Source organism: Chiloscyllium plagiosum, chromosome 5 (assembly GCF_004010195.1).
Source record: "Chiloscyllium plagiosum isolate BGI_BamShark_2017 chromosome 5, ASM401019v2, whole genome shotgun sequence".
Classification (NCBI taxonomy): domain Eukaryota; kingdom Metazoa; phylum Chordata; class Chondrichthyes; order Orectolobiformes; family Hemiscylliidae; genus Chiloscyllium; species Chiloscyllium plagiosum.
The window spans coordinates 50762792-50789978 of NC_057714.1; the positions used below are offsets into that span (position 1 = coordinate 50762792).

The 27187-nt window shown below is 41.0% G+C and overlaps 1 protein-coding gene across 12 annotated transcripts in view; it reads left to right on the top strand.

The window, feature by feature from the left end:
* The window catches only part of zgc:110045 (uncharacterized protein LOC664755 homolog), a 269628-nt gene that overhangs the window by 26621 nt on the left and 215820 nt on the right, over positions 1-27187 (top strand). For 7 of the 12 annotated variants that reach the window (XM_043690088.1, XM_043690087.1, XM_043690071.1 and 4 more), the window contains one exon: positions 11766-11853. The exons of 4 other annotated variants lie outside the window; for them this stretch is intronic. In XM_043690088.1, the coding sequence (XP_043546023.1) occupies positions 11819-11853 (35 nt within the window). In that variant the 5' untranslated portion in view covers positions 11766-11818. Of the gene's footprint in view, positions 1-11765; positions 11854-27187 lie in introns of those variants that run through there. One more of the 12 variants, XM_043690078.1, reaches the window with a different exon arrangement.

The window sequence follows — 27187 nt, forward strand, 5'->3', positions numbered from 1 at the left end:
CCTCCTAATTTCCCTCTTAAGTATACTCCTACTTTCTTTATACTCTAAGGATTCACTCGATCTATCCTATCTGTACCTGACATATGCTTCCTTCTCTTTCTTAACCAAACCCTCAATTTCTTTAGTCATCCAGCATTCCTTATAGCTACCAGCCTTCCCTTTCACCCTGACAGGAATATACTTTCTCTGGATTCTTGCTATCTCATTTCGTTAATAAGTGGGCATTTTACTTGAGAAGCCTTGATGTCCAGCCAGATTGATTGCAGGTCAGACAAGACCCAAATGGGCTATGTAGCTTAATAGGGAATTTAACTGATATTTCCTAAAATCTGGATAATCCAGTCCTCCCCTTGCCTGTGGAAGCTGTAGCTTCCTCAGCTTAATGAGGGGCCGTCTACGATTCCAGATGAAAGAACCCAGCCAGCCATACAATTTGCATAGTGCCAACCTCGGCAGCATCACCGGGAGCATTCTCATAGGGTATAGAACACGGGGCAGGATATTCATTTTAATTAGTGCCATTCTGCCTAACCAGGAAATTGGAGGGTCTCCCTATCGCTGGAGGTCCTGCCTTATCCTCTCCAGTAAATGCACAAAGTTAGCCTTGTATAGCTGGCCAAATACTGAGGTGATTAAAAAATGCCTAAATATAAGATACCCTCCAGGGACCACCAAAAGGGAAAGTGGGATCCGTCCGATAGGTGGGATACTAGCGAGACCGTCCATTGGCATAGCCTTCTGATTTTGAAAAATTAATTTTATAGCCTGAAAATGCACTAAATATATTAATAACTTTGATTAAGCGAGGCACGGCCATTAGGGGATTACTGAGGAATAGGAGAACATCATCTGCATAAAGGGTAATTTTATGTTTACATGTACCGATCCTCGGGGCCGTTATATTAGGGTCATCCCGTATAGCTTCTGCTAGTGGCTCGATTATTAGCATAAATAGCAATAGTGAGAGAGGACATCCCTGACAGCAGCCCCTACTCATACTGAAGCTATCCGAGCCTAGTCCATTGGTAATCACAACTGCTTTGGGATCATTATACAGTGTTGAGACCCATTTGGCAAACACCTTTCCAACGCCAAACCTTTCCAATGTGTAAAACAGGTATGACCATTCAACCCTGTCGAATGCCTTTTCCGTGTCTAATGAGACTACTATTCCGAGTATTTTTCCCTGATGGCAGGTTTGAATCACGTTCAAAACCCTTCTAACATTATTGGATGTTCTATGGCCCTTAATAAACCCCGTCTAATCCTCCTTTGTGATGTATGGCAATACCCTTTCTAGCCTCAATGCTAACATTTTAGAAAGGATTTTAAAATCTACATTTAGCAAGGATAATGGTCTGTATGACGCGCAATCTTCTGGGTCCTTTCCTTTTTTGAGAATAAGGGAGATATTCGCCTCTTTCAGTGAAGGCAAGAGACAGCCCTGACTTTATCAGTAGTTATACATGTCCATAAGTGGGCCAGCCAGTATTCCTGTAAATTTTTTGTAGAATTCAGCTTGAAAGCCATCTGGCCCAGGTGCCTTACTGCTCTGAAGTTGCCTGATTACGTCAAGTATTTCTTGGATTGTTAGGGGAACATTCAGGACCGATACCTGTTCCGGGGTGAGGTCCAGAAAAGTCAAGTTTTTAAAGAATGACTGCATCCTCCTACTCTATCTTAGCAATCCTGCAATTCATATAAATCAGAATTACATTTTCTGAAGATTGCGTTAATCTTTTGCGATCCCTTGATCGATGTGATAGTTTGAGGGGCCTTTTTTTCCTTTGCGAGAAATGCTAAGAATCTACCAGATTTATCGCCGAATTCATATAACCTTTGTTTTGCAAATAATATTTCCCTCTTAATTGTTTGGGTAAACGTGGTATTCAGTGCTGTCCTAAGGGCCGTAATCCTTTGTAATTTGATAATAGAAGGTCTGTCAGCGTATGCTGTTTCAGCTGCTTTTAAGGGAGCTTCAAGCAGACGCTGTTGTTTTCCCTTTAATTTTTTCTGGGACGCAGAGTATGAAATGATCAAATCTCGCATGTAAACTTTGATGGTCTCCCACATCATTGATGGGTTGCTAGCCGTACCTGAATTCATTTCCAAAAAAGTTTTAAATTCTTGAGAGAAGTACTTTAGAAATTTACTATCCTTCATCAGGAAGGAATCCATTCGCCAATGCCAGGGGTGGGGGGAGGTGGGGGAGGGGTTAGTCTCATTGTTCCTCACTTTGATTTCCATATATACAGCAGCATGATCAGAAATTGTTATGCTACCTATTTTACAGGATGATATGGAATTTAAAAAAAATCGAGGGGGCAAAAATCAATTTATGTGGATTGGAGTAAAAAGAAAAATCTCTGCCTTGCGATGAAGGTATCTCCACGCATCTACTCGTCCTAATTCTTTGTTCAAATCCACCAATTGTCTGGATCTGGGGGATACTCCTGCAGTACTCTTGGGAACCCTATCTATTTCTGGGTCCATAATACAATTAAAGTCACCCCCTGTAGTTGTATGACGAGCACCGAGAGCCATCAATTTGGAGAAGGCTTCCGTTATAAATTTAAAAGGATGTGCCAGGGGACAATACAGATTTAAGATCTCATATTCCTCTACATTTTTAAGGGCTTTAATTAGAATATATCGTCCAGATTCGTCTTTTATCTGATTTAGGATTTTGAAAGGGAGATCCTTCCAAATAAGGATGACAACTCCTCTACCTTTTGAGCTGAAGGAAGAAAAGAAGGCCTGGTCAAATCCACCCTGTTGTAATTTCAAGCGTTCTTTATCCAATAAATGTGTCTCCTGTCGGAGAGCAATATCAACCCTTTTTTTCTTGAGGTTTGATAATATTTTCTTCCTTTTGATTCGTGAATTACTCCTCTTGACATTCCAGGTGCACCATTTAATCGAATGACTAACCATAATTGTCTGGGCAAGTCCGAGACCCCTCGGGAGAAGAAACCCCATCCAAAACATCTCGAGCATAGAACATATAAAATTCACAAAAATAGAGGTTCTTTAGTACACTCACACCAATATAATAAAAAACTATTTCTAAATAGGAAAAATATAAAACATATTTAAACGGAGATTTTCCCCCTTGTTCCCAGGGGGCATCACTTCCTTTCTAAAAGCCCATCATATCCTCTCGTAACCAGTGCCCCACCCTTGACCCAGGCACCCCACGATAGAATAAAGAAAATTCAAATATACTACAAAGGTAAAGTTAACAGTGAGTACCCTACCCCCCCGCCAACAAATAATAATTAAATATAATAATACAAAGTAACAGGGGAAAACAGCCCCACTCTTAAAGACAGAGATAAAATAGGATAAGGTAACCTCCTCCCCCCACCTACATTAACTAGACTACACGGCCTATATATATATATATATTAAAAAAGGGATGAAAATCGCTAAGTAAAGAACAAATAACTAAACCCCTCTCCCCACCCCCTGGAGATAATATTAAACAGTAAGGTAATAAAAGGAAAAAAAGGGGATGAACCAGGGTGGGAGAAGGGCAGAATAACATCATTCACCACTTGAATTAACTCTTACAATTTATCTAAGAGAGTCCAGAAATTCCTTGGCCTTCTCTGGCGATCCGAAGTTGTGTACAGACCCTTCATGGCTAAAACGTAGCGTCGCTGGGTAGCGCAGGGGAGTAGTCGATTTTAAGTCCCTTAAACGCATCTTCGCTTCGTCAAACGCCTTCCTCTTTCGGACCAAAGCTGGGGAGAAATCCTGGAATAGCATAATCTTAGATCCTTTGTAAATCATGGCTTGGGGATCTTTCCCAAGATTTCTGGAAGGTTCTAAGAGCATCTGCCTCTCCTTGTAACTCTGCAACCGGAACAGGACCGGGCAGAGGTGCTGGTTCGAGCCGGGCCTGCGGATTGTAACCCAATCAGGCCCATTCCACCCTTACCTGGCCTGATCCAGCCTTTAGATTTAACAGCTGTGGAAGCCACTGCTTGAGGAACACTGTAAGTTGGCCTTCCTTGTCGATGTGATTTTCTAAGGTCCAGACTCGGTGTTCGATAGTCCGGACCTGACCCATGGCCAATTCTGCGGTAGTCTTGGAGGTCGCGGCCTTTAGCTCCGCCCCTCCGATTCCGCGCTCGATTTCCTCAATGTCTCGGTCGTGCTTTTGTAACACGACCGAGATTAAATTCCATCTGCCCTGGGACTCTTTGATGAAGGCGTCGATCTTCGTGTCAAGTTTGGAAATTACTTCCACGAGGCTCGCCACCGTAGGTAAGTCACCCGGGCAGCTGCGGACACCTCTGCTGCAGCTGGGGAGGGTGGGGGAGGGGTTCCTGTGTGCTGGGAACTGCGGGCACCTTTTCCTTTAGTAATTTTTGCAGGAGACTAGACTGTTTAAAGTTAGTACAGAGCAACTAATTATATTAAATAAAAACTATTTTAAATGATTTGGTAGGTGTGATGGAGGCGGACGGCCCACTTTGCCCAAGTCTTGGTAGGAGCACTTGCTGGACACTAGACTCAGACTTGCTGGGTCGCTGCCATCTTGGATCTCCCCACTGTTGGGTGTTTCATGACATTTTTATGTAAAAATGTGGTGTTCTCATACTCAGGATTTGCACAGGAGTTGAATTAAACCAGGCTTGAGAAAAGCTATTAGAGAAGAGGTGATTCTTTGTAAATGTCAGATCTCATACAGAAAACAAATTATCAACAGATTTTTCTATTTCTTCTAAACTGGCCATAATGGTTTGGGGCAAATACCAACAAGAATTATGGCGGGGGATCATTCCACTTCTTTCTCTACTACAGTTTTCATGATTGCACCTCACCAGTTACTTACAGGCAATAAGAAGTGGCTGTACATTACTACAAATATTGTTGGGAGGACTTAACCTTAAGTAATTTCCCTATGATATCCTACTTCAATTTTTTCACTGAGTGCCCATGATATCATCGTTTGTGGATCGTACTTATTGCACCCAATCAAATATAAATTCTTTCTGACCCTTTTAGACTGATTTGCAACATGCCCATCAAGGGTTTTTCTGATATTTTATATATAGCCTGACTCTTTGAGTAGGGTGTTCGAAATCAAGCCCCAATAATCCTGGAGTCATCACAATTGTAAAATTTGGATGAATCTACTAAATTGGTTGATTTCTACCCAACTGGCTGATTCAAGTTAAAAGAATATGCACCCAAACAAGAAAGTAATTTTTTATTCTAATTAAGCTGTTTCTAACCAATGGCAAGAAAGAAATACATATTGCTAACTTATACATCTATATCTTAAATTCTAAACCTTTAAAAATCTTCATACATATACAAACAGACACACATTGAGACAAGGCAAGTCACAAATGCTATGGGTGAAGAAGGACTTTTTAAAAAAGGCTGAAAACCAGTACTGATCACAGAAACATGAATTGTTTTCTTTGACATACTTGCAATTCCTTCTAAATCTTTGCTAATGACACAGGGTTGTGATACATCAATTCTCAATTTTCCCTTCATTGATTAAGGATTAGTTTTTTTCATTGTCCCTAAAAGTGATTATTCCTTTGTCCTTTCAGTGGTGGGGTTGGTTTGTAGAATTTGCAGAGATAGCTGTGGGCGGGTAGCAAGGGGCCAGGGATTTTCTTTTACTACTTGTTATTTAGGAAAGAAAGAAGAAGAGATAGATGATTTCTCTTTCCAAGCTACCTGTTTCTGCTGTATTGTCCGTCCACAAAGCTTTAACTTCCTGCACACGAACTGATCAAGTTGTTGTTACTATGCTGAGCACTCCTGAAGCCACAAAAATAGGCACTGATTGTAAAATTAATCAAAAGACTATTTCTGTGCAAAATTACACAGATAATCAGTTCTGATCAGTCTGGAATTCTTCATCTCACTGCTCCATAAGGCACAGTGTGTTCCTGGAACTTGTTTTTAAAATTTCTTACATTGTTTTCTTGGTTTAAAGCAGTCTCTTTTCCCATTTGTGGTCCACAGTCCAATAACAGTGATCTTTACATACCTTTGTTTTCATAATTAGGTTAATCACAATCCCATCTGCCCCCAAAGTTCTTTGACTTTACAAATTTGAGAGATCTAGAGGTTACACTGTTCCCTTAGGATTGAAAGAATGTTTTTTTTGTGTAGAAGGTCTTACATTGTCATTCTGACTATCTGAGATTCCCTTCTGAAGTGGAGAAGTTTTAGTCTCTTGTATTTCTTTCAGAGGTTATTATCCCTGAAACGGTAGACACTTTTTTTTCTTTGCACCATGTTGAATATTGTTTGTCTGTCCTTAGTGGTGTCCTTCATGGAATTATACATGGCATCTTCAATTCGTAGTTATTTCGCCTATTCTCTGCACCAGCCTTTTTTTTTCGAAAGACTGTAATATTTGTCCAGTCTCTGTTCTTCTGGCACCACCTCCAATTCTAAGGAAGATTAAAAATTATAGCTAGTGCATCTGCATTTTCCAATCTTGCTTCCTTCAGTATCCTGGACTGTATCTCATACACTCCCAATGTGTAGCAAGTCTTTAGGTACTGAGTGACAGGTCATACAGTACCTCCGTCCTGTAAATTCTGGATCCTGCTAGTGACTGAATTTTCACCTGTGTTATTGTGGCCTTTGTAGCACATCTTTCTTTGGTAAAGAAGCAAAGTATTAATTTATTACTTCATCTGTGCCCCACAATTATGTGTGTAAATTCTGTTTTGGTCATTAATCACCCCTACTACTCCTTTTACAATCCTTTATTATTTTTATGCCATTGGACAAATTTATAACTGCACAATTATATTAGCTCCCAGTCTTTTTTTTAATTAATCCCTCTTATTTGCATTTTCATCTTGCTTCTGTACCTTCTGTATTCTGTTTGGTTCTCACTTGTGTTTGTCTCTGAGCACTGTCATAAGTACACTTCTTATTAATCATAATTTCTACTAGGGAACTCTGGATTTGTTTATACCAACATTTCTTTTTGAGGACATATACTTTAACTATGCCCAAAACATCTCTTTAAAGATAACCCTTAGTTCAGCTACAGTTTTGCCTTCTAACTTTTGCCTCCAGTCTATCCAGGATTGAGAAAGTGAGGACTGCAGATGCTGGAGATCAGAGTCAAAAGTGCTAAGTCATTCTCGACTCCAGCCTATCCAGCCCAGTTTCATTCTTGCCCCATTGAAGGCTGTTTTCCCAGTTTTGCTTGCTCTGGATTATTCATTGTTCTTTTCCATCATCAACATAGACCGAGATATAATGATCACCGTCCTGTCAATGATCCCCCCACTAATGCTGACTCTCTTCATTGCCAAGAACTAGGTCTAGAAATAATTATTTTCTTGTTAGACTAGACACATATGGCTGAAGAAAATGCTCCTGAGCACAATCAATGTAAGCTTGCCCTTTCTGCCTTTTAACCCACCACAATCCCAGACTACATTAGGACATTTAAAGTCCTGTCCTTGTAACTATTGCATAATATTTATATATAAAACCCTGTGTACTGCACTATCCTTCGAGCCATATATTCCTCCATCTTATCCTCCTATTCCTGTACTCACGTGTGCTTGGCACTGGAAGTAATCCAAAGATTGCTACTTTGAGGTCCTGCTGGATAGTTTTCTACCTAACTCCCTGAATCCTACCTGAATCCTAACTGGCAGAGCATATCCCTTTTCCTACTGGAGTCATTCAAACCATAATAGCATGACCTCAGGCTTATCATCAACAGACAAATGGCATGCAGTTGCTCCGTGACATTCCCGACCCTGATACTATGGACACAATATACCATTCTGGAGTCATATTCAGAGCACATTTAAAGAAACATTTATCTGTTCCCCTGACTAATGCACCCACTATCACTGATGGCTCTTCCACTCTTCTTCCCTCCCTCCTGTACAACTGCACTCCTCTGAGGAATGCTTCCCCTCACAAAGGCCACAATAACACAGGTGAAATAGGGCATCCAGTTCTGGTCGCCCTTTTATAAGAAAGATGTGGATGCTTTGGAGTGGGTTCAGAGGAGGTTTACCAGGATGCTGCCTGGACTGGAGGGCTTATCTTATAAGGAGAGGTTGACTGAGCTCGGACTTTTTTGATTGGAGAAAAGGAGGAGAAGAGGGGACCTAATTGAGGTATACAAGGTAATGAGAGGCATAGATAGAGTCGATAGTCAGAGACTATTTCCCAGTGCAGAAATGACTAACATGAGGGGTCATAGTTTTAAGCTGGTTGGAGGAAAGTATAGAGCAGATGTCAGAGGCGGGTTCTTTACACAGAGAGTTGTGAAAGCATGGAATGCGTTGCCAGCAGCAGTTGTGGAGGCAGGGTCATTGGGGACATTTAAGAGACTCCTCGACATACATATGGTCACAGAAATTTGAGGGTGCATACATGAGGATTAGTGGTCGGTACAACATTGTGGGCTGAAGGGCCTGTTCTGTGCTGTACTGTTCTATGTTCTACCAGTATGCAGTATGGAAAATTAATGAGTACAGCACAGTAATTGATCCTTTGGCCCACACAAAACAATATTGTCAAGCAATTAGTGAGCAAAACTGTCACAGGGAGCTCCTACATTATCTTCTGATTTCCTTTGACAGTCTGGTGGTCTTCCATTCCCTGTCTGACCAAATGTTGCAATTCTGCACTGTGCCCATCTCTTTTACTGCGTTGTTCATGTATCCTTTACTTCATGAATACAGCACAGTGACTCCAGCTGTTGACAAGCTCTGAAACAGTGAGCTCAAGCATTTTCAGCCAGTGAAGTATTGCTGCACATGTACCCGTTTTGGTTACATGGAAATCCCCCTATGGTTCACAATTCCCCCATGACACAGGATGAGAATTCAATATGACAAAAGTTTACTTTTGAATTATTTATTATAAATTGAGGAATAAAGAGTGGAAAGTAGAATTACTCATCTTTACCAATCAGCTTCTTCTCCCAAACCTACAAATTCGATACTTAATGGTAAAAATAAGAAGCAATTTCCAGAGTATTCATAGAATCCCTACAATGTGGAAACAGCAGATTTGGCCCAACAAGTCCACACTGACCCTCTGAAGAGTAACCCACCCCAACCCATTCCCCTACCCTATTAGTCTACATTTACCACTGACTAATGCACCTAACCTACACATCCCTGCACACTATGCGCAATTTAGCATGGTCAATTCACTTAACCTGCACATCTTTGTATTGTGGGAGGAAGCCGAAGCACCTAGAGAAAACCCATGCAGACATGGGGAGAATGTACAACCTCCACACAGACAGTCTCCTGAAGCTGGAATCAAACCTGAGTCCCTCGCGTTGTAAGGCAGCAGTGCTAAAAACACAGAGCCACTATGCTGCCTAATGTAATAATGTAACAAAATAAACAGAGCTCCTCCATCCTCTCCTTATCTAACTCACTCCTCAAATTTCAATGTTAAAGTCTGTTTACTGAAAGTGGGTGGTGGGTGTTACCATGTATCTGCTACATTTGTCCTTCTAGATGGTAGTAGTTGTGTGTTTGTAAGGTGCTACAGAGCCTTGGGGAATTTCTGACATAACTAATGATTATGGATTCTGCTTTTCGCTGGGTTCTACCACGAGCTTACAGAGCCCTATAAAATCTTGTATCAGTTGTTTCTTGTCTTTTTTGTTACTTAGTCCATTCTAGCTTTTGAATGAAATTGAGGTCAATATTCCCCTTTGTTTTCAGAAATGTGAATTCCTGATTAGATTAGATTAGATTAGATTACAGTATGGAAACAGGCCCTTCGGCCCAACAAGTCCACACCGACCCGCCAAAGCGCAACCCACCCATACCCCTACACCTAACACCACGGGCGATTTAGCTCAGCCAATTCACCTGACCTGCACATCTTTGGACTGTGGGAGGAAACCGGAGCACCCGGAGGAAACCCACGCAGACACGAGGAGAACGTGCAAACTCCACACAGTCAGTCGCCTGAGGTGGGAATTGAACCCGGGTCTCTGGCGCTGCGAGGCAGCAGTGCTAACCACTGTGCCACCGTGCCACCGTGCTGATTGTGAGGTACAAATACATTTTCTACTACTAGGTGTCTCCTATGTTGGAGGGTTGTTTCTAGCATTCATTTAGTGTGAAAAGTGTCTTAGAATTTTTAGTTTAACTGTCAGCTGTAAACAATGTTTTGTCAGCCAAGACTTGCTTCATGAGATGTTCATTGACTTAAATGTCAGATTGTCAAAATGGTCTGGGACACCAATTTTCCCTGAGAAAACTTTGTCTGCCTTCTACTAGCCATTTTTGTTTAACTTCACTTATATCTTTATGCATGTAGTTCTTCAGTGTTTTGCTTTTCTGTGGATGTGCCTTGCTTCAATACATTTTTAAAGAACTGTCCTATTGATTTGATTTTAATAGCTAGGCATTGTTTGTATCTGGAAGATGTTCCTTTCTCCAAAGAATTGGCTGGGACATTTAGTGTCTGATTATAAATTGAGGAATAAAGAGTGGAAAGTAGAATTACTCATCTTTACCAATCAGCTTCTTCTCCCAAACCTACAAATTCGATACTTAATGGTAAAAATAAGAAGCAATTTCCACAGAGTATTCATAGAATCCCTACAATGTGGAAACAGCAGATTTGGCCCAACAAGTCCACACTGACCCTCTGAAGAGTAACCCACCCCAACCCATTCCTCTACCCTATTAGTCTACATTTACCACTGACTAATGCACCTAACCTACACATCCCTGCACACTATGCGCAATTTAGCATGGTCAATTCACTTAACCTGCACATCTTTGGATACTCACTGTTTTAGCTTATCAATTAAATCTACTTGTGATTGAGATTCTGCACCTTCACAATTCTGAAAATCTTCTGAATTAGGCGTGATCGTCTACCCTTAGGATTAGTATGTTTTACTTGTGGCTGTCTACTTCATGTACCATAGAACATAGAACAGTACAGCGCAGTACAGACCCTTCAGCCCACGATGTTGTGTCGAGCATTTATCTTATTTTAAAATCAACCTAACCTACACACCTTTCAATTTACTGCTGTCCATATGCTTATCCAGAAGTCGCTTAAATGTCCCTACTGTCTCTGACTCTAGCGTCTCTGATGCTGGCAGTGCATTCCACATACCCACCACTGTTTGAGTAAGGAACCTGCCTCTGATATCTCCCCCATACCTTCCTCCAATCACCTTAAAATTATGACCCCTTGTGACAGCCATTTCTGCCCTGGAGAAAAGTGTCTAGCTATCTACTTTATATATGCATCTCATTACCTTGTACAACTCTATCAAGTCACTTCTCTTTCTTCTTCTCTCCAGTGTTAAAAACCACTTAACCTCTATTCATTAGACAAACTCTCCAATTCAGGCAGTATTCTGGTAAATCTCCTCTGCACCCTCTCTAAAGCATATACATTCTTCCTATAATGAGGCAACCAGAACTGGACACAATATTCCAAGTGTGACCTAAGCAGCAAAACCTCGCAGCTCTTAAAGTCTATACCCCTGTTAATGAAAGCAAAAACACCATATGCCTTCTTAACAAGCCTGTTAACTTGGGTGGCAAGTTTGAGGGATCAGTGTACGTGGACCCCAAGATCCCGCTATTCCTCCACACTGCCAAGAATCCTGTCTTTCTGAATGGTTTGCTATAGACCTTGGTCGTCTTTGGGCTGTCATAAATCTGTCAGTCTTATTAGTGATGCCTAAAAGAAATTGATCTCATGAATTTTGATTTCAAGTCTCCATAATCACATTTCTCGTTTAGTCTCTAAAGATCATTCATGAAGTCAAAAGAGATTCACTGAGCTGATTTCTGAGATGAGGAGGGTTAATTATGCAGAAAACCTGAACAGGTAAGACCTTAATTCATCAGATTTTAGCAAAATGAGGGGTCTTCTTATCGAAACATACAAGATTCTGAGGCATCTTGATGGGCTAGATTTTGAGAACATGGTTAACAGAATGAGAGGACAGTCATTTAGAACTGAGATGAAAATGAATTTCTTCTCTCAGAAAGTAGAAAATGGCTGGAATTCTCTACTCAAGAATTGCAGAGGCTAGATCATTGAAAGTATTTAAAATGGAGGTAGATAGATGTTTGAAATATTAGAGGAGTTGAAGTCCAGGGCAGATCAGCCATGATCTGATAGAATAGGGACAGATTTGAGGGGATGAATGACTTACTTCTGCTCCTATGTATTATGTTTGTATGTTCTTGTTGTTTCCTAAATGCTGTATTCTCCTGTTAAATCTTAAATTTTTCAAGCATTTTATTAGTTCTAAGCTTGAAGTCTTTCAAGGCTTTCAGTTATTCTTTGTTTCTTTTTATACCTTTTTGGGCAATAATATCATCTGCTGTTCTGCCAATTGTATACAGATGTTACTTGTTCAGCTTTTGAGTTAGTATCCTGTTTAGAAATTAGTTTATTCCTCAAGAAGTGTTTCTCTAGGGTGTCCAATTTTGTGTTCTGTTTAGCCCATCTCTGAAATTAAATCTTCCTGGTGTTGTGGGTAAATCATCACAAGTTACCTTTAATTTGGCTACTTATTAAGGAATCACACAGGCAATCAAATACTGAGGGAACGGTCCTTGTGGAAGGCTGAGAGGGATAGGGTAGAGAAGATGTTCTTGGTGGTGGGGTCTATTTGGAGTTGGTGGAAGTGTTTGAGGATGATGTGTTGGCTGCAGAGACGGGTGGGGTGGTAAGTGAGGATAAGCGCGACTCCTTATTGCATTTTGGGAAGGTTTAGAGTGGTGGAATGGGGAATGCAGGTGGTGCGGTGGAAGGCTGTCTGTATGACGGATGGAAGAAAAGTACATTATTCAAAATCGGTGGACATCTGGGATGCTCATCGGGGTATAGCAGGATACTGGGTGGAAGGAGGTGTAGTCCAGGTAGTTCTGGGAGTCTGTATGTTTGTACTACAGAGGAATCTCAATTACCCGAAGGACACGGGTGGGGAGTATTTCGCTCAGTTAATCAAATGCCGGATACTTGAATGCCGGATAACATAGTTTAGCCGAGCATTGGGATCTTGCGATCTTGCCAGATAATCTGATATTCGGATAATTGAATGCCGGATAATCGAGGTTCCTCTGTAGATGTTCATCTGGAGATTGTTGCCAGCTATGGAAATGGTGAGGCCAAGAAAGGAGAAGAAGGTGTCCGAGATGGACCAAGTGAATTTGAGGGTGGGTTGGAATTTGTGGGCAAAGTCGATGAACTGCTCCAGTTCAGCTTGGGTGCAGGACGCTTCACCGATGCAGTCATCGATGTGACGGTGAAAGAGTTTGGGTACAGAGCCTGTGTAGGTGCTGAAGCTGGACTGTTTGATGTTACCAGCAAAGATGGATCAGCACCCGTACCACTGGGACCCCCGAGTACTCACCTGACTCTGTTCTGGACCTCTCCTGCAATGCTGCCCTGGATTCCGCCAACAACAGCACTCGGACCAGCCTGAACTCTGCTCCAGCTTCCACCTCTATCTCTGGCTCCACCCACTCTGCAAGGAAGTCCTGGACGACATTTCGCAGGGATACCCCGGATCCTACTGCCGACCTGCAGCCAGCCAGCACACCAGCTTTCCGTCCTCACCAACCACCCCGGGACTCTCCCCAAAACCCCACCCACAAGCCCTGCCACATATTCACTAACCCCCCAACCTTGAACTCTCTGAGACCGAATGATCTGTCCTCAGGAAAGGGCTCATTTTTGTATCCTTCCACTTCAATGAATTCACAATCCGCCACAATGTGGAGCTCTTCTCCTGCCACCTCCGTCTCTGTGCCTTCTTCTTTGACAAGAACTCCCAACCTCCCTCGGATGACCACTTACCCTGCCTCCAACTTTCCTCCTCCACTTGGTCGCCTCCTGAAGGCCTTGTACCTACTCTAGAACTCGGACAAGGACTGTCATTTGGGGTATTGTCAACCATGCAATTTTTCAGAGGACAATAAAGGACATTTTACAAGGTCTAAGCTCCAGTGTTGTATGAAGTTCACATAGGTGTGATGGTCCTGAACAAGCATGTGAACATTCTGAAGCTGCAAACTTGCAAACGGCATGGGAGCAAAACATGTCCAGCTCTTCCACAGTCTTTCTGAGCATTCCAGCACTCTTGGGTTCTCCCTCACTGACAAGCATTGAAGATACCTTGGAACCTGAGATTAACTCGATAGATGTTGCCGCCTCGACTCCTTTTGCCACCTGAAGAGGAGGATAAATTTCTTCCGAGATGCTTCAGGCACAAGAGGCGAGCTACTGTGTGTTACACACCGCCCATATCAGAGGCAGATTTGGAGGAACTTGACATGGTGCTAAAACATCCCAGGAGAAGCTACAAAAAAACGCCTACGTCCTCCGAATTGAATGGGGTGGGATGTAGTGATTGTAATAAGATCGGCCAGGTGGACCTCATGGAATATGAGTTCCCTGATTGGGGCTGTTAATCTGGTCCAATCAGGGAGCCTTGGCTGACAGATAAGAACAGAAGTGTCAGATAAGCTGTTCACTGTTAGAATGGCTCTGAGGAAACTGGATCAGGGTCAAGGACTCTCCACATTAAATAAAGTATGACTTGGTGATGGGATACTGACCTCTGTAGAGTTATTCACTCATATAATTGGGAAGACATAGAGGTTACAAACAAATGACACAATTTAACAAAAGAGGCCATCTGCAAGAAGGACAAGCTGGAGTGAATTTATGGTGTACATAGAGGTGCCAAATAAGGGACAGCCACCTCTATCTCTTAGGTGGATTGGCATGGAAAAGATATCTTCTGAAGGAACTCATAAAGCTTAAAGCAATGACAGTAGCACAAGGTTTCGAAGATAAACTGGAGACCATGGGAAGATTCCATGACAAGAAAAGCAGTTTTGAACATTTTCTTGGCAATATTAGCAACAAAACTTAGTAATATACATAATGGATTTTAAAGCTGCATTTTTTCAGGTGAATCATCTCAAAGCAGAAGTACTTATTTGACCTCCAAAAGAGGCACCACCCACTGTGGGAACCCCCTGGAAATTAAATAAATATATGGCCTAAAAGGTGCCTCTAATGTTTGGTGCTTCTCAGTGAAGGTCCACCTTATTAAAACTGGACTATCTCCAGTTGAAAGCAGACCCTCATGTTTTACTCAAGACAAGAGGAATAGCTTTCAGGCATTTTATGATGCATGTATATGTATTTTGTGGGGAGGCAGCATTGAATTTGACAAGATTGCCATAAATGGACTTAAAGCAAATTCAAAATTGGAAGTCAGTCTTCTTGGGCTGTTAAGTGCATTAGATTTAAAATCAGGCAGAGTGATTTCATCGTGTATCAACAACCTTATTTGGAAAATGTTAGATTGCATTGCATCTATTAGAAATAGAGCCTCAGAAAAAATCTGGTTTCCAAAACATAAATGGAAAAATTGTAAAATCGAATTGAACAGGTGAATTCAGCTTTCAAAAAAGGCAAATGTCAGTTTGAGGTCTTAAAAATGAGGAAAACTATGAAAATCCCCAAGGTTGGAGGTATTGTTTGGGAAAACAAAACATTGATAAAACTAAAAATAGTGCATTTTGTTTTCCGATTTCCATCAATGGGAGATGTCAGGAACATGAAATCTATTGTTTTTAGTGATACTTCCTATCAGATGTCTATTAAGTTTGGATTAGTGAAAATATTATAAATTTCCCTTTGGGAGAGGAAGGTAAATGTTGCTTTTGAGCTTGTGAAGCTAAAAAAGATCAGAATTAACTTAGCAGCAGGAAGTCTTACTCTTGTTGAGGTGGTAGATATGCAGGAGGCTGGAAGAACATAGCAAGCCAGGCAGCATTAAGGAGGTGGAAAAGTCAACATTTCAGGTATAACCCTTCTTCAGGACTGGGGTTGGGGGTGAAGGGAGCTGCAGATAAAGATGAGGGTTTTGGGTAGGGAGAGGGGCAGTGTGATGAGGTAGTGATAGGCGAACACAAATAGAGGGTACGGCCTAGTTGGAAGATGGAGGAATGAATCCATTTGGTGGCTGGAAGGAAGGGTCAGTAAGTGGAATGAAAGGGAGGAGAATGGGCTGGAAAGGGAATCAGGGGATGTGTGGGAAGGTTATTTGAAATTGGAGAACTCAATGTTGAGTCCTCCAGGCTGTAGGCTGCCCAGGCAGTCTGATTCACTGTGGCAATGGAAGAGGCCGAGGATGGTAATGGCAGAGAGGGAATGGGAAGGGGAATTGAAATGGGTGATGGCTGGGACTTTAGAGATCTGCTTGTCTGCTTTGGATTCCTGCATCTGCAGTTTTTTTTGCCTCTAACTGAGGTGGTAGATAAGGCATTTTTCTTAGCAAAATGTTTGGAAGGATTTCCATAAAAGGAACTCAGCAGTAATATGCATTGAATACATAGTAATTATAAGTCACAATGGGATAGAATACATTCGACAAAATATGTGAATGAAAAATGACCAAGATCAATATTGCAGTTTTAAAACTGATATTGGAAAATGAAGAAATTTTGAAACTTAAATGGTTATATGACAATTGAGGGTAATTAGCGGAAAACTTATCTGGGAAGCATAGTTAATGGTGTTTTATATGATTTGTCAACAATAAGAGTTTACCTGTACTGGTGTAGGAATTAAGATTTACAGTTGACCTTTCTTACTGCACCTTTATGGTCCAACATATTGGCACTCTCTTCGTATAAAATGGTGTCTCTTTTCTCAAGTCTGTTTCTTGTGTCCTAGTTCTGAGCAGTGCAAGACAAAATACTTCAACTTCTTGTTTCCTATTAACAATGTTTAAAGTCCTTTGCAAACATAGATTTTCGTATTTATGTAATGTGTGTCAATCTATAATTGTCAAATTTTAATTACAATATACCACTTGTTACTCTGCTGCATTATTGCAATTTTGATTTTTTGCAACATCTCACATCCTGCTAAGTTTCATGAACCTTTTTATACTGTATATTCATTTATGGGATATGGGCATCGCTGGCAAGGCAAAGTTAGCCTTTGTTGCCTATCATTAATTGCACTTGAGAAAGCGGTGGTAATTTTAAAATGGGGTTACATCAGAAAATTGTTTGCAAAGCAGTGCCATATTCCTTTGCTACACTTGGTATGCATATAATCCCAAGGTCATATTTGTTGTTAGTATGGACCTCATCTTGTATTACACACACTGTGTTGAAATGCTCAGACCGTTTTGCTGATTTTATGCAAATATATTGATCTACAGCCTTGACCATAATAGAAGATAACAATGGGGAAAACTAATGGTACTCCTCAGTTGAACTGTAATAATTCCACCCATTTGAAATAGTCTAGCGGCATTTGCATTCCACTATAGATCATTAAAATGCTATAGTTATATAACTCCTTGTTACTTTGAGACTTTTCTTCTGCCACTATAACTCATGATACAGCAATATTAGCTCACTCCAGGTGTTCCATTGAGGTGTAGTACAATTTCTGGAAGACCAGGGTAACACAGTAGTACCTTCCTGCTTTCTACATTTAACTACCCTGTATGTATGTGTGGTTATCAAAACAGTCTGATTTGGCTCTTTAATAATGGTGGGTAGTGGGCATTACTTTTTCTGCAAACGCCAGACCGAAATGTTTACTAGAGAAGTGGAATGGAGTTGATTCATTATTGAAATGCCACCCTTTCCATGTGATTGATATGTATATTTTATGTGTTGTTCGTAAATGTCTTGCATTGAGAATTGTGTCAATATTCGGGTCATTTGCTTGTTATTACAATATATCACTGTAAACATTTTAATCTTTAATTGAAACTCATTTAAGATATTTTAATTTTCTGAAACCAATGTACAAAATAACTTCCGCAAGTAAAATTTAGTATTTAATCTTAAAATATTTGAGGAAATTAATTATGAAGCTGTACTATATAATTCATACCAATTGCATTTAAAAATTACAGTTTTAATTGAAAAGTGCTGTATGTGAGTTAGAACATTCCTATTGAATATTACATCAATTTATTTTTATTTTCATTGAATAATTATGTGTTTTATCTGAGTTACAGTCTCTCCTGAAATCTCATTTTAAAATAAATCACATGCTTATACTGGACACTCATTAAATTAATTTTTTTCCAAACTAAGTTTAGTTTGAACTTTCAAAAGGGCTAATAAGTGTACGGCAGATGGTAAAGTGGACTCTTTGGACTTTTATGCATGTGTCTCTGTGAGTAAAAATAAACAATTGTGTAGCTTGAGCTTCAGGTATTTTGCTGAAACATCGTTCTTAACTTTGGCTCAGAGATCATTGTTATTTGTGCTCTAATTGGAACTAGATCTTCAGGGGCTCAAAATCATTTGAATGTTGAACTCATTCAAAAGTTGAACTCTGTTCAGTTAATGCACAATAAGTCAATTTTAAAGAATTGTTCTTTCAGATAAATTAATGGTGTTGTGATATTTGGTTTATATGTGAGGAATCAGTGAAAGTCATTGATTTCAATGGTGGCATCATGTAGCTACAGTAATGAGTTTAACTGTTTTTGCTGGTAGTAATAACAATACAGTACAAAAACAAGAAAATATAGAGCAGCAAAATTCATGTCACTTAATGAAAACTTCCTTTCTTTATATTTATTGGCATTAAATTTTAATTGCAATTGTTTGACAAATTCAGATACTGATAGTGGACAACTTAGAATATCCCTGCAGTGCTACTTCCTACCCCACTGCTGCCACTTTAAGCAGAGTCTTTTTTAATATCTTCAGCTAGTACCTTTATCTATTTCCAAATTTGATCCTAAATCCTTACACCCTTTGAGATTAGTTTATATCCTTTTGTTTGGAACTCTTAGGTGCCTTTGTACATCTAGCTTCACAATAATTTAGGACTAAATATGGTCCATTTTGGTAGCTATCCCTCAAAAAGATCCCTTAGTTTGAAATTTCCCTGATTAAATATGTGCCAACTGCTGTTTAATTTAATGTTCTATACATATTCCTCGAATTTACCCTACTATTTTTTCTTTATTTTCCATAGAATTGGCATAAGATTGAATAGATCTATAGATGCCGTGAGCTTTTTGAAGTTAGCAGCATAATGGCTTATCTCCAAACTGCTAGTTACCTCTACATTGCCATTTGGCTCAGAGGAAAGGTTTTTAATGCTGCATAAATAGAATGCAAAACAACACTTTTCACTGTATCTTGGGACATGTGACGATAATAAATCAAATCAAGTCTCCCTCTATCTCTCTCTCTCTCTCTCTGCCTCTCTTCCCACCTGCATCCCCTCCATCATAGAAGTCTCTGAGCACTTTGTATGAAATACTTTAATTCTTAGAATGAGTGACACAAGATGAGCAATAAAAATATGCAAGAAAATGTAGGGGAGGTACAGGTAACTATCAGAAGATGAGTTACAAACACAATCATACTCTTTTCAGCAGTGATATACAGCCGAGAATCACCCTTAGAAAGTGGGTATTTCTGGGCCGGGAGTGGGAGATATGAGCCCTCATGTTGGAATTCTCTGAGATGTTGTTGAGTAATGGACATAGAATCATCACAGACTTTTGAGTACATGAGCTAATCCATTGAGAGAACAATTAATCTCATGTAGTGCAATTAAATGTATACGGGAACAGAACGTTTACACACTGCATGAGATGTTTGGTGGCATTAACCATTCAGTGCTGTAATTATGCAAAGATGCTTGGATGCTGGTTGTGCTGCAGCTTCCCTTAGACACTCAACTCCTCTGTCAAATGCTAAAGGATTTAGTAATGATGATGAGGAGGTTCACCATCATCAGCATCCAATGCTTTGACTCCTCTGAATTGGAAACATCTCTACAGCAAGGTCCTGCATTGTTTCACTTGGAGCAAACAGTGAAATCGCACCCATTGGCTCCTCTAAAGCAACTATAACTGCCATGGACACACTCTGCTGCACAAGTAAACCAATTGCTCCTCCTTTATCCCAGCCACAGGAGGAGTACATATTGGTATCGTTTTGAGTAAAGACCACCGTGTTATCAATTTTATGTTGTCACTTAGCTTGTTCTTATGTGTGAGAAAAGTTGTGCCAAATTATGAGAACTCAATATGGCATTTGTGGTCTTGTTTGAAGAGAGGCCTATGAGTTTTCAGTCTTTGAAATTAATGTAAGAGGTGAGGATGACTGTGTTCATCATCTGAGGTATTTGGCCAAACTCAAATGGTACACATGTGAGTATTAGGACCAATTGTTTCTGGAAGGTTCAGTTGCAGCAGGTCAAAATACTACAGCTAATTGAGTTTGGATAAGATGCTGACTCAATATTTCTTCTTCCTGCATCTTCTCTCTGCCTCTAAGAGGCAATTGCTTTTGAAAGATTCTGCATTTTTTAAAATTGGATTGCTGCACTAGAACAGCCTAAACATTCTTCTCTCAGAATGAGCCACTCAAAGTAATATGTTCGGCCTCCTCGTAAGAGGTACCACCCCTCCAATGCACTCCTTTCACCCCAGTCAAAGAAGTAAGGCATAGAGGAATGTGCAAAGGTTATGCTTTGTGTAACTTCACGACCAGTAGTGACTTGTGCCTCGTTTGCTGTATGAAGCAATGGAAGACTTCTGTGTTGTGTGGATGATGGTTATCCAGTTTACAGGAGGTGCGTATCATCTCAGGATTTTCTAGGTGCATCAGAGAAATGTTCTGAATTAGAACTGCCCAAGTTTCTCTGCTCCTGTGCTTTGACCTTTATCTGATCATGTGGAAAGCCATGGAAATGATGTACTGTTTTCCATTGGCTCTTCAACCTCATTCTCCTTCTCTGCCTCTATAAGATCCACATTTCTTTTGAGGGCATATTAAGGGGAGCACAGTAGTTAACTACAATGCAAGTGAAACTTGATGGAATGTACTCAAGGCCCCTCCTGAGCAGTCAAGATTTTGAACCACATCTCCAGATGTTCAATGGCCTCCTTATTTGTTGGTTCTGGTGATGAGGTAGCAACAGCTGAAGGCCATCTGTCTCTGTTGCAGAGTCTTTGATCAGGATCAGTAGCCATTTCTCCAAGGGATATCCTTCATCCATTTAAAAGCCATCCATGGAATCCCTCATGTTCCACAATAATTTGCAGCACCTTTGAATGTGAGAATTTGCCTGAGAATGGCACTGGTCTGGATATCATGCAGGTACTTGTATGAAAATATTTTTGTAGTCACAGACCAGTTGGACCTTTAAGGAATTATATCCCTTCCTCTTGAGGATTCTCCATAGCTGTTCAGTCATTCCCTCAGTGGCAGCTAGGTGAAATTAACAATTCCTTTCACCTGAAAGAATCTAGCAATAGAGGTGTAGTCTGCTGTCCTGTGCTGCATTGTTTCATCCTTTTGTGTTTTGCATAACCAGTTTGCTTGCTGTGGATGCATCTGTCCTTAATGTTCTCAGTAGCAGTTCTCCACTGCACAGTCCTCACGGAGACAATTCCCACCTGCACGTTGGGAATACTATATATTGTGTTTTGTGTCACTATCACTTCGTGAAATGGAATAGACTTCAAACAGATCCAGCAACTCAAGACTGGGAGCAGGGACCATCAGCAGCAGAACTGTACTTCAACACAATCTGCAACCTCTTGGCCTGACATATTCCTCATTCTCCTATAACCATTAAGCCGAGAGATCGACTTTGGTTCAATGAAGCATGTGGGGAGAACATGCTAGGAACAGCACTATGCAGAGCTAAATATTCTGTGCCACAGCATTAGAAGCAGGTGATAGACAGAGCTAAGCAATTCCACACTCATGGATCAGATTTAAGCTCTGCAGTCCTGACACTCCAGTTGTGAACATTCTTCCAGATTTCCCCAGCAAAACAGATGCCAGTCTTCGGCCAAATCAATTTGCTCCACATTATAATCAGGAAATGTTTTGGAGCACTGGATATCATGGAATGATAGAGTATAGAAGAAACCCTTCGAGTCTGTGCTCCCAAAAATGAACTACTAACTACACTAGTCCCACTTTACTGCTCTTGGCCCATAGCCTTGGATGTAATAACACATATGTTCATCCAAGTAATTTGTAAATGTTACAAAGTTACTTACCTCAACCACCCGCTGAGACAGTGCATTCCAGACTTAGCCTATTCAACCTCTCCCTATGGCTCAAATCCTCCAACCCTGGCAACATCCTTGTAAATCTTTTCTGAACCCTTTCACATTTCACAACATCTTTCCAATAGGAAGGAGACCAGAACTGCACACACTATTCCAAAAGTGGCCTAACCAATGTCCTATACAGCTGCAACATGACCTCCCAACTCCTGTATTCAATACTCTGACCAATAAAGGAAAGCATACCAAACACCTTCTTCACTGTCTATCTACCTGCGACTCCACTTTCAAGGAGCTATGAACCTGCACTCCAAGATCTCTTTGTTCAGGAGTATAGGAGTTGGAGGTCATATTGCGGTTGTACAGGACATTAGTTAGACCACTTTTGGTATACTGTGCGCAATTTGGCCTCCCTGCTACAAAAAAGATGTTGTGAAACTTGAAAGGATTCAGAAAAGATTTACGAGGAGGGCTTGAGTTATAGGGAGAGACTGGAGCTGTTTTCTCTGGAGTGTTGAAGGCTAAGAGGTGACCTTACCAAGATATGTAAAATCATGAGGGGCATGGATAGGGTAATTAGACAAGATCTTTTCTCTGGGTGGTTTATGAATAGGACGGGTTTAGAGGGATTTGTGCCAACTGATGGAAATAGGATTAGATTAATTTAGGCTATATGATTGGCATGAACGTGTTGAACTGAAGGGTCTGTTTCTGTGTTGTACATCTCTATGACTCAATAACTATACTCAGCTGCTTTATCAATGACTTTCCCTCTACCATTCACTCAGGGGTGTGGCTGTTTGCTGCTGATTGTGAAATGTTAAGCACCATTTGCAACTCCTTAGATTCTGAAGTGGTCCGTGTTGAAATGCAGTAAGACCTTGACAGTATTCAAGTTTGAGCTGACAAGTAGCAAGTAACTGTTGCACCACACAAGTGCCAAGCAATGAACAAATTCAACAAGAGGGAATCTAACACTGTCCCCTGACATTCAGTGGCATTTAATGGCATTACCACCTCTGAATCTTCCACTATAACCATCCTGTGGGTTACTATTGACCAAAAACTGAACTGGGACTAACCATATAAGTATAATGACTATTAAAGCACGTGAAGTCCTGCAGTGAATGACTCATCTCCCGACTCCCCAAAGCCTATCCATCTGTCCACAAGGCATAAGTGAGATAGCATACTCCCCACTTACCTGAAGGAATGTAGATCCAACAACATTCAAGAGGTTTGACACCATCCAAGACGAAACAGCCCATTTGATTGGCACTACATGTACAAACATTCACTCCCATCACCTCTGACATTCAGTAGCAGCAGTGAATGCCATTTACAAGGTGGACTGCAGAAATTTACCAAACCTCCTTAGCCAGCACTTTCCTAAAACACAACCACTTCCAACTAGGAGAAGGGCAGCAGACATATGGATAAATGGGAACACCATTAGTTGAAAGTTTACCTCCAAGTCAGTCACCATTCTGATTTGGAAATACATTGCCATTCCTTCAGTGTAACTGGGTTAAAGTCCTGGAATTCCCTCCATCACAGCACTGTGCGTCTACATATACCGAATAGATTTACAGCCCTTCAAGAAGGTAACTCACCACCACCTTCTTGAGGGCAGCTAGATATAGACAATAAATGCTGGCCCAGTCTGCAACACCCACATCCCATGAATGAGTTAAAATAAAGAATTACAATCCTCTCAAACAGTGGAATAATGAATTGTGACATGCAATAATGGAGATGTAGATGAAAACTGCTACCTAGCCAAGCAGCTGATGCTGGGGATGACCCAAATGTGAAGAAGCTGATGCTTGTGATGACCCAAATTTGAAGAAATTAGGAACCACTGTGTCTTTTGTAAGATGGGATGTGTTTCTTTGATGTTCTTTCACAGGACATGAGTGTCGCTGGCTGGACCAGCATTTACGTCTCAATCCTATGTCATTGAGAATGTGATTTTGGTATGTGTTTTTCAATCGATCATTACTTGGCCTGGCGGTAGTTCTCATCTAGATACCCATCATTGCATGAGACAATTCATGATTCTGCTGCTTGAGAGGACTGTAGTTCTTTATTTTAATTTATTTGTTAGATATTGGGATAGGTAAACTCATGGTGCTGAGAGGAAGGATCTTGGTCGAGCAACAGTGAAGGAATAGTGGTATATTTCCAAATTAGGATAATGCATGGTTTAGAGAGGAGCTTAAAGCTGGTGATGTTCCCATGTATCTATTCCTCTCTCCTGCTGGAGGATGTAGCTACCAAAGGAGTTCTGCATTGCAGCTTGTGAATTGTACACATTGCTTCCACAAAATGCAATGATGGTGGAAAGAATGAATGTTAAGGTTAATGGTTAAGATGTCAATCATCTTTGTCCTATGTGATGTTCACCTTCTTGAGTATTGTTGGAGCTTCACTATCCAGGCACAAGACAACGTTACATTCTCGATTTCTGCCTTCTAGATGATGGACAGGCCCTGGGGAGACAAGTGGTCAGCTTTGTGCCACAAAACGATCAGTGAAAGACAATGGCCAAGTGGTATTATTGCTGGTCTATTAATTCAGTGACCCAGATAATGTTTTAGGGACTCGGGTTCAAATCCCACCATGGCAGATCACAGAGTTGTACAGCATGGAAACAGACCTTTCAGTCCAACTCATCCATGCCGTCTAGATATCAATCAGTCTAGTCCCATTTGCCAGCATTTGGCCCATGTCTCTTTAAACCTTTCCTCTTCAAGTACCCCATCCAGATGCTTTTTAAATGTTACAATCGTACCAGCCTCCACTTCATACTCTGACAACTCATTCCACCATGCATCACCCTCTGCATGAAAGAGTTGCCCATTAGGTCCCTTTTAAATCTTTCCTCTTTTACCTTAAATTGTGCCCTCTAGTCTTGGAATCCCCTACCCTGCAAAAAGACCTTAGCTTTTCACCATTTCCATGCCCCTCATGATTTTGTAAACCGCTATAAAGTCACCCATCAGCCTCCGATGCTCCAGGGAAAATAGCCCCAGCTAATCAGTCTCTCCTTATAACTCAATCTGTCCAACCCCATCAACACCCTTGTAAATCTTTTCTGAACCCTTTCAAATGAACAATTTCTTTGCTATAGCAGGGAGATCAGAATTGAACACTGTATTCCAGAAGTGGCCTAATTAATGTCTAGTACTGTCGTAACATGATGGGAGAAAGTGAGAACTGCAGATGTTGGAGGTCAGAGTCAAAAAGTATGGCGCTGAAAAAGCACAGCAGGCCAGGCGAACCCGAGGAGCAGGAGAGTTGAGATGAAGAAAAGCTGGAATTAAGAGTCTAATGATGACCATGAATCCATTGCTGATTGTCAGGAAAAACCCATCTGGTTCACTAATGTCCTTTTCGGGAAGGAAATGTGTCTAGTCTACATGTGACTCCAGACACACAGCAATGTGGTTGACCCTGAACTGCCCTCTGTGCAATGAAGAATGGGCAATAAATGCTTTGTGACCAGCAACACCATCATCCTGTGAATGAATAAAGGAGAAAAAAAGAAAGAATTCTGAGCCTCTGACCTACTCTTGTAGCCACAGTACTTAAATAGGCTAGTCTACTTCTGTTCCTGACCCCCAGAATGTTGATAGAGGAAGATGTAGCAATTTTAATTCTGTTACATGTCCAGGGAAGATAGTTTGATTCTTTTTTATTGGATTTGATAATTGCCTGGCACTTAGGTGGCAAGTAACATTCATACCACATATCAGCCCAATACTGGATGCTGCCCATGTCTTGCTGCATATGGATATAGATTGTTTCAATAGTTAAGGCATCATGAATGGGTCTGAACATTCCACAATCACCAGTGAATATTCCCATTCTGATCTTATGATGGAAAGAAGATCATCAATGAAGCCGCATTAAATTCTGGTCTTCTTGCAGTCGGAAAGATGTTAGTAAACTTGAAAGGGTTCAGAAAAGATTTCCAAGGATGTTGCCAGGTTTGAAGGGTTTAAGCTACAGGGAGAGGCTGAATAGGCTGGGGCTATTTTCCCTGGAGCATTAGAGGTTGAGGGGTGACATTATAAAATCATGAGGGGCATGGATAGGGTGAATAGTCAAGCTCTTTTTCCCAGAGTAGAGGAGTCCAAAACTAGAGGGCATAGATTTAAGGTGAGAGGGGAAAGATTTGAAAGGGACCTAAAGGGTATTTTTTTCATGCAGAGGGTGATGTGTGTGTGTGTACAGAATGAGCTTCCAGAAGAAATGGTGGAGTATAGGTGCAACATTTGAAAGGCATCTGGATGTGTACATTTAATAGGAAGGGATTAGCAGGATATGGACCAAGTGCTAGTGAATGGGACTAAATTAATTTACTTAAGAAGGAAATCAAGAGGGCAAAAAGGGGACATGAGATAGCTTTGGCAGATAGGGTTAAGGAGAATCCAAAGGGTTTTTACAAATACATTAAAGACAAAAGGGTAACTAGGGAGAGAATAGGGTCCCTCAAAGATTAGCAAAGAGGCCTTTGTGTGCAGCTGCAGGAGATGAGGGAGATACCAAACGAGTATTTTGCATCAGTGTTTGCTGTGGAGAAGGACATGGAAGATACAGAATGTAGGGAAATAGATGGTGACATCTTGGAAAATGCCCATACTATAGAGAAGGAAGTGCTGGATGTCTTGAAACACATAATGGATCGGAGGTGGTCCCTAGAACTCTGTGGGAAGTGAGGGAAGTGATTGCTGAGCTTCTTGCTGAGATGTTTGTATCATCGATAGTCACAGGTGAGGTGCCGGATGACTGGAGGCTGGCTAACGTGGTTCCACTATTTAAGAAAAGTAGTAAGGACAAGCCAGAGAACTATCGACCAGTGAGCCTGACATTGGTGGTGTGCAAGTTGTTGGAGGGAATCCTGAGGACAGGATTTACATGTATTTGGAAAGGCAAGGACTGATTAGGGCTAGTCAACATGGCTTTGTACGTGGGAAGGCATCTGGATGGGTATATGAATAGGATGGGTTTGGAGGGATATGGGCCAGACGCTAGCAAGTGGGACTAGATTACGTTGTGATATCTGGTCGGCATGGACGAGTTGGACCGAGAAGTCTGTTTCCG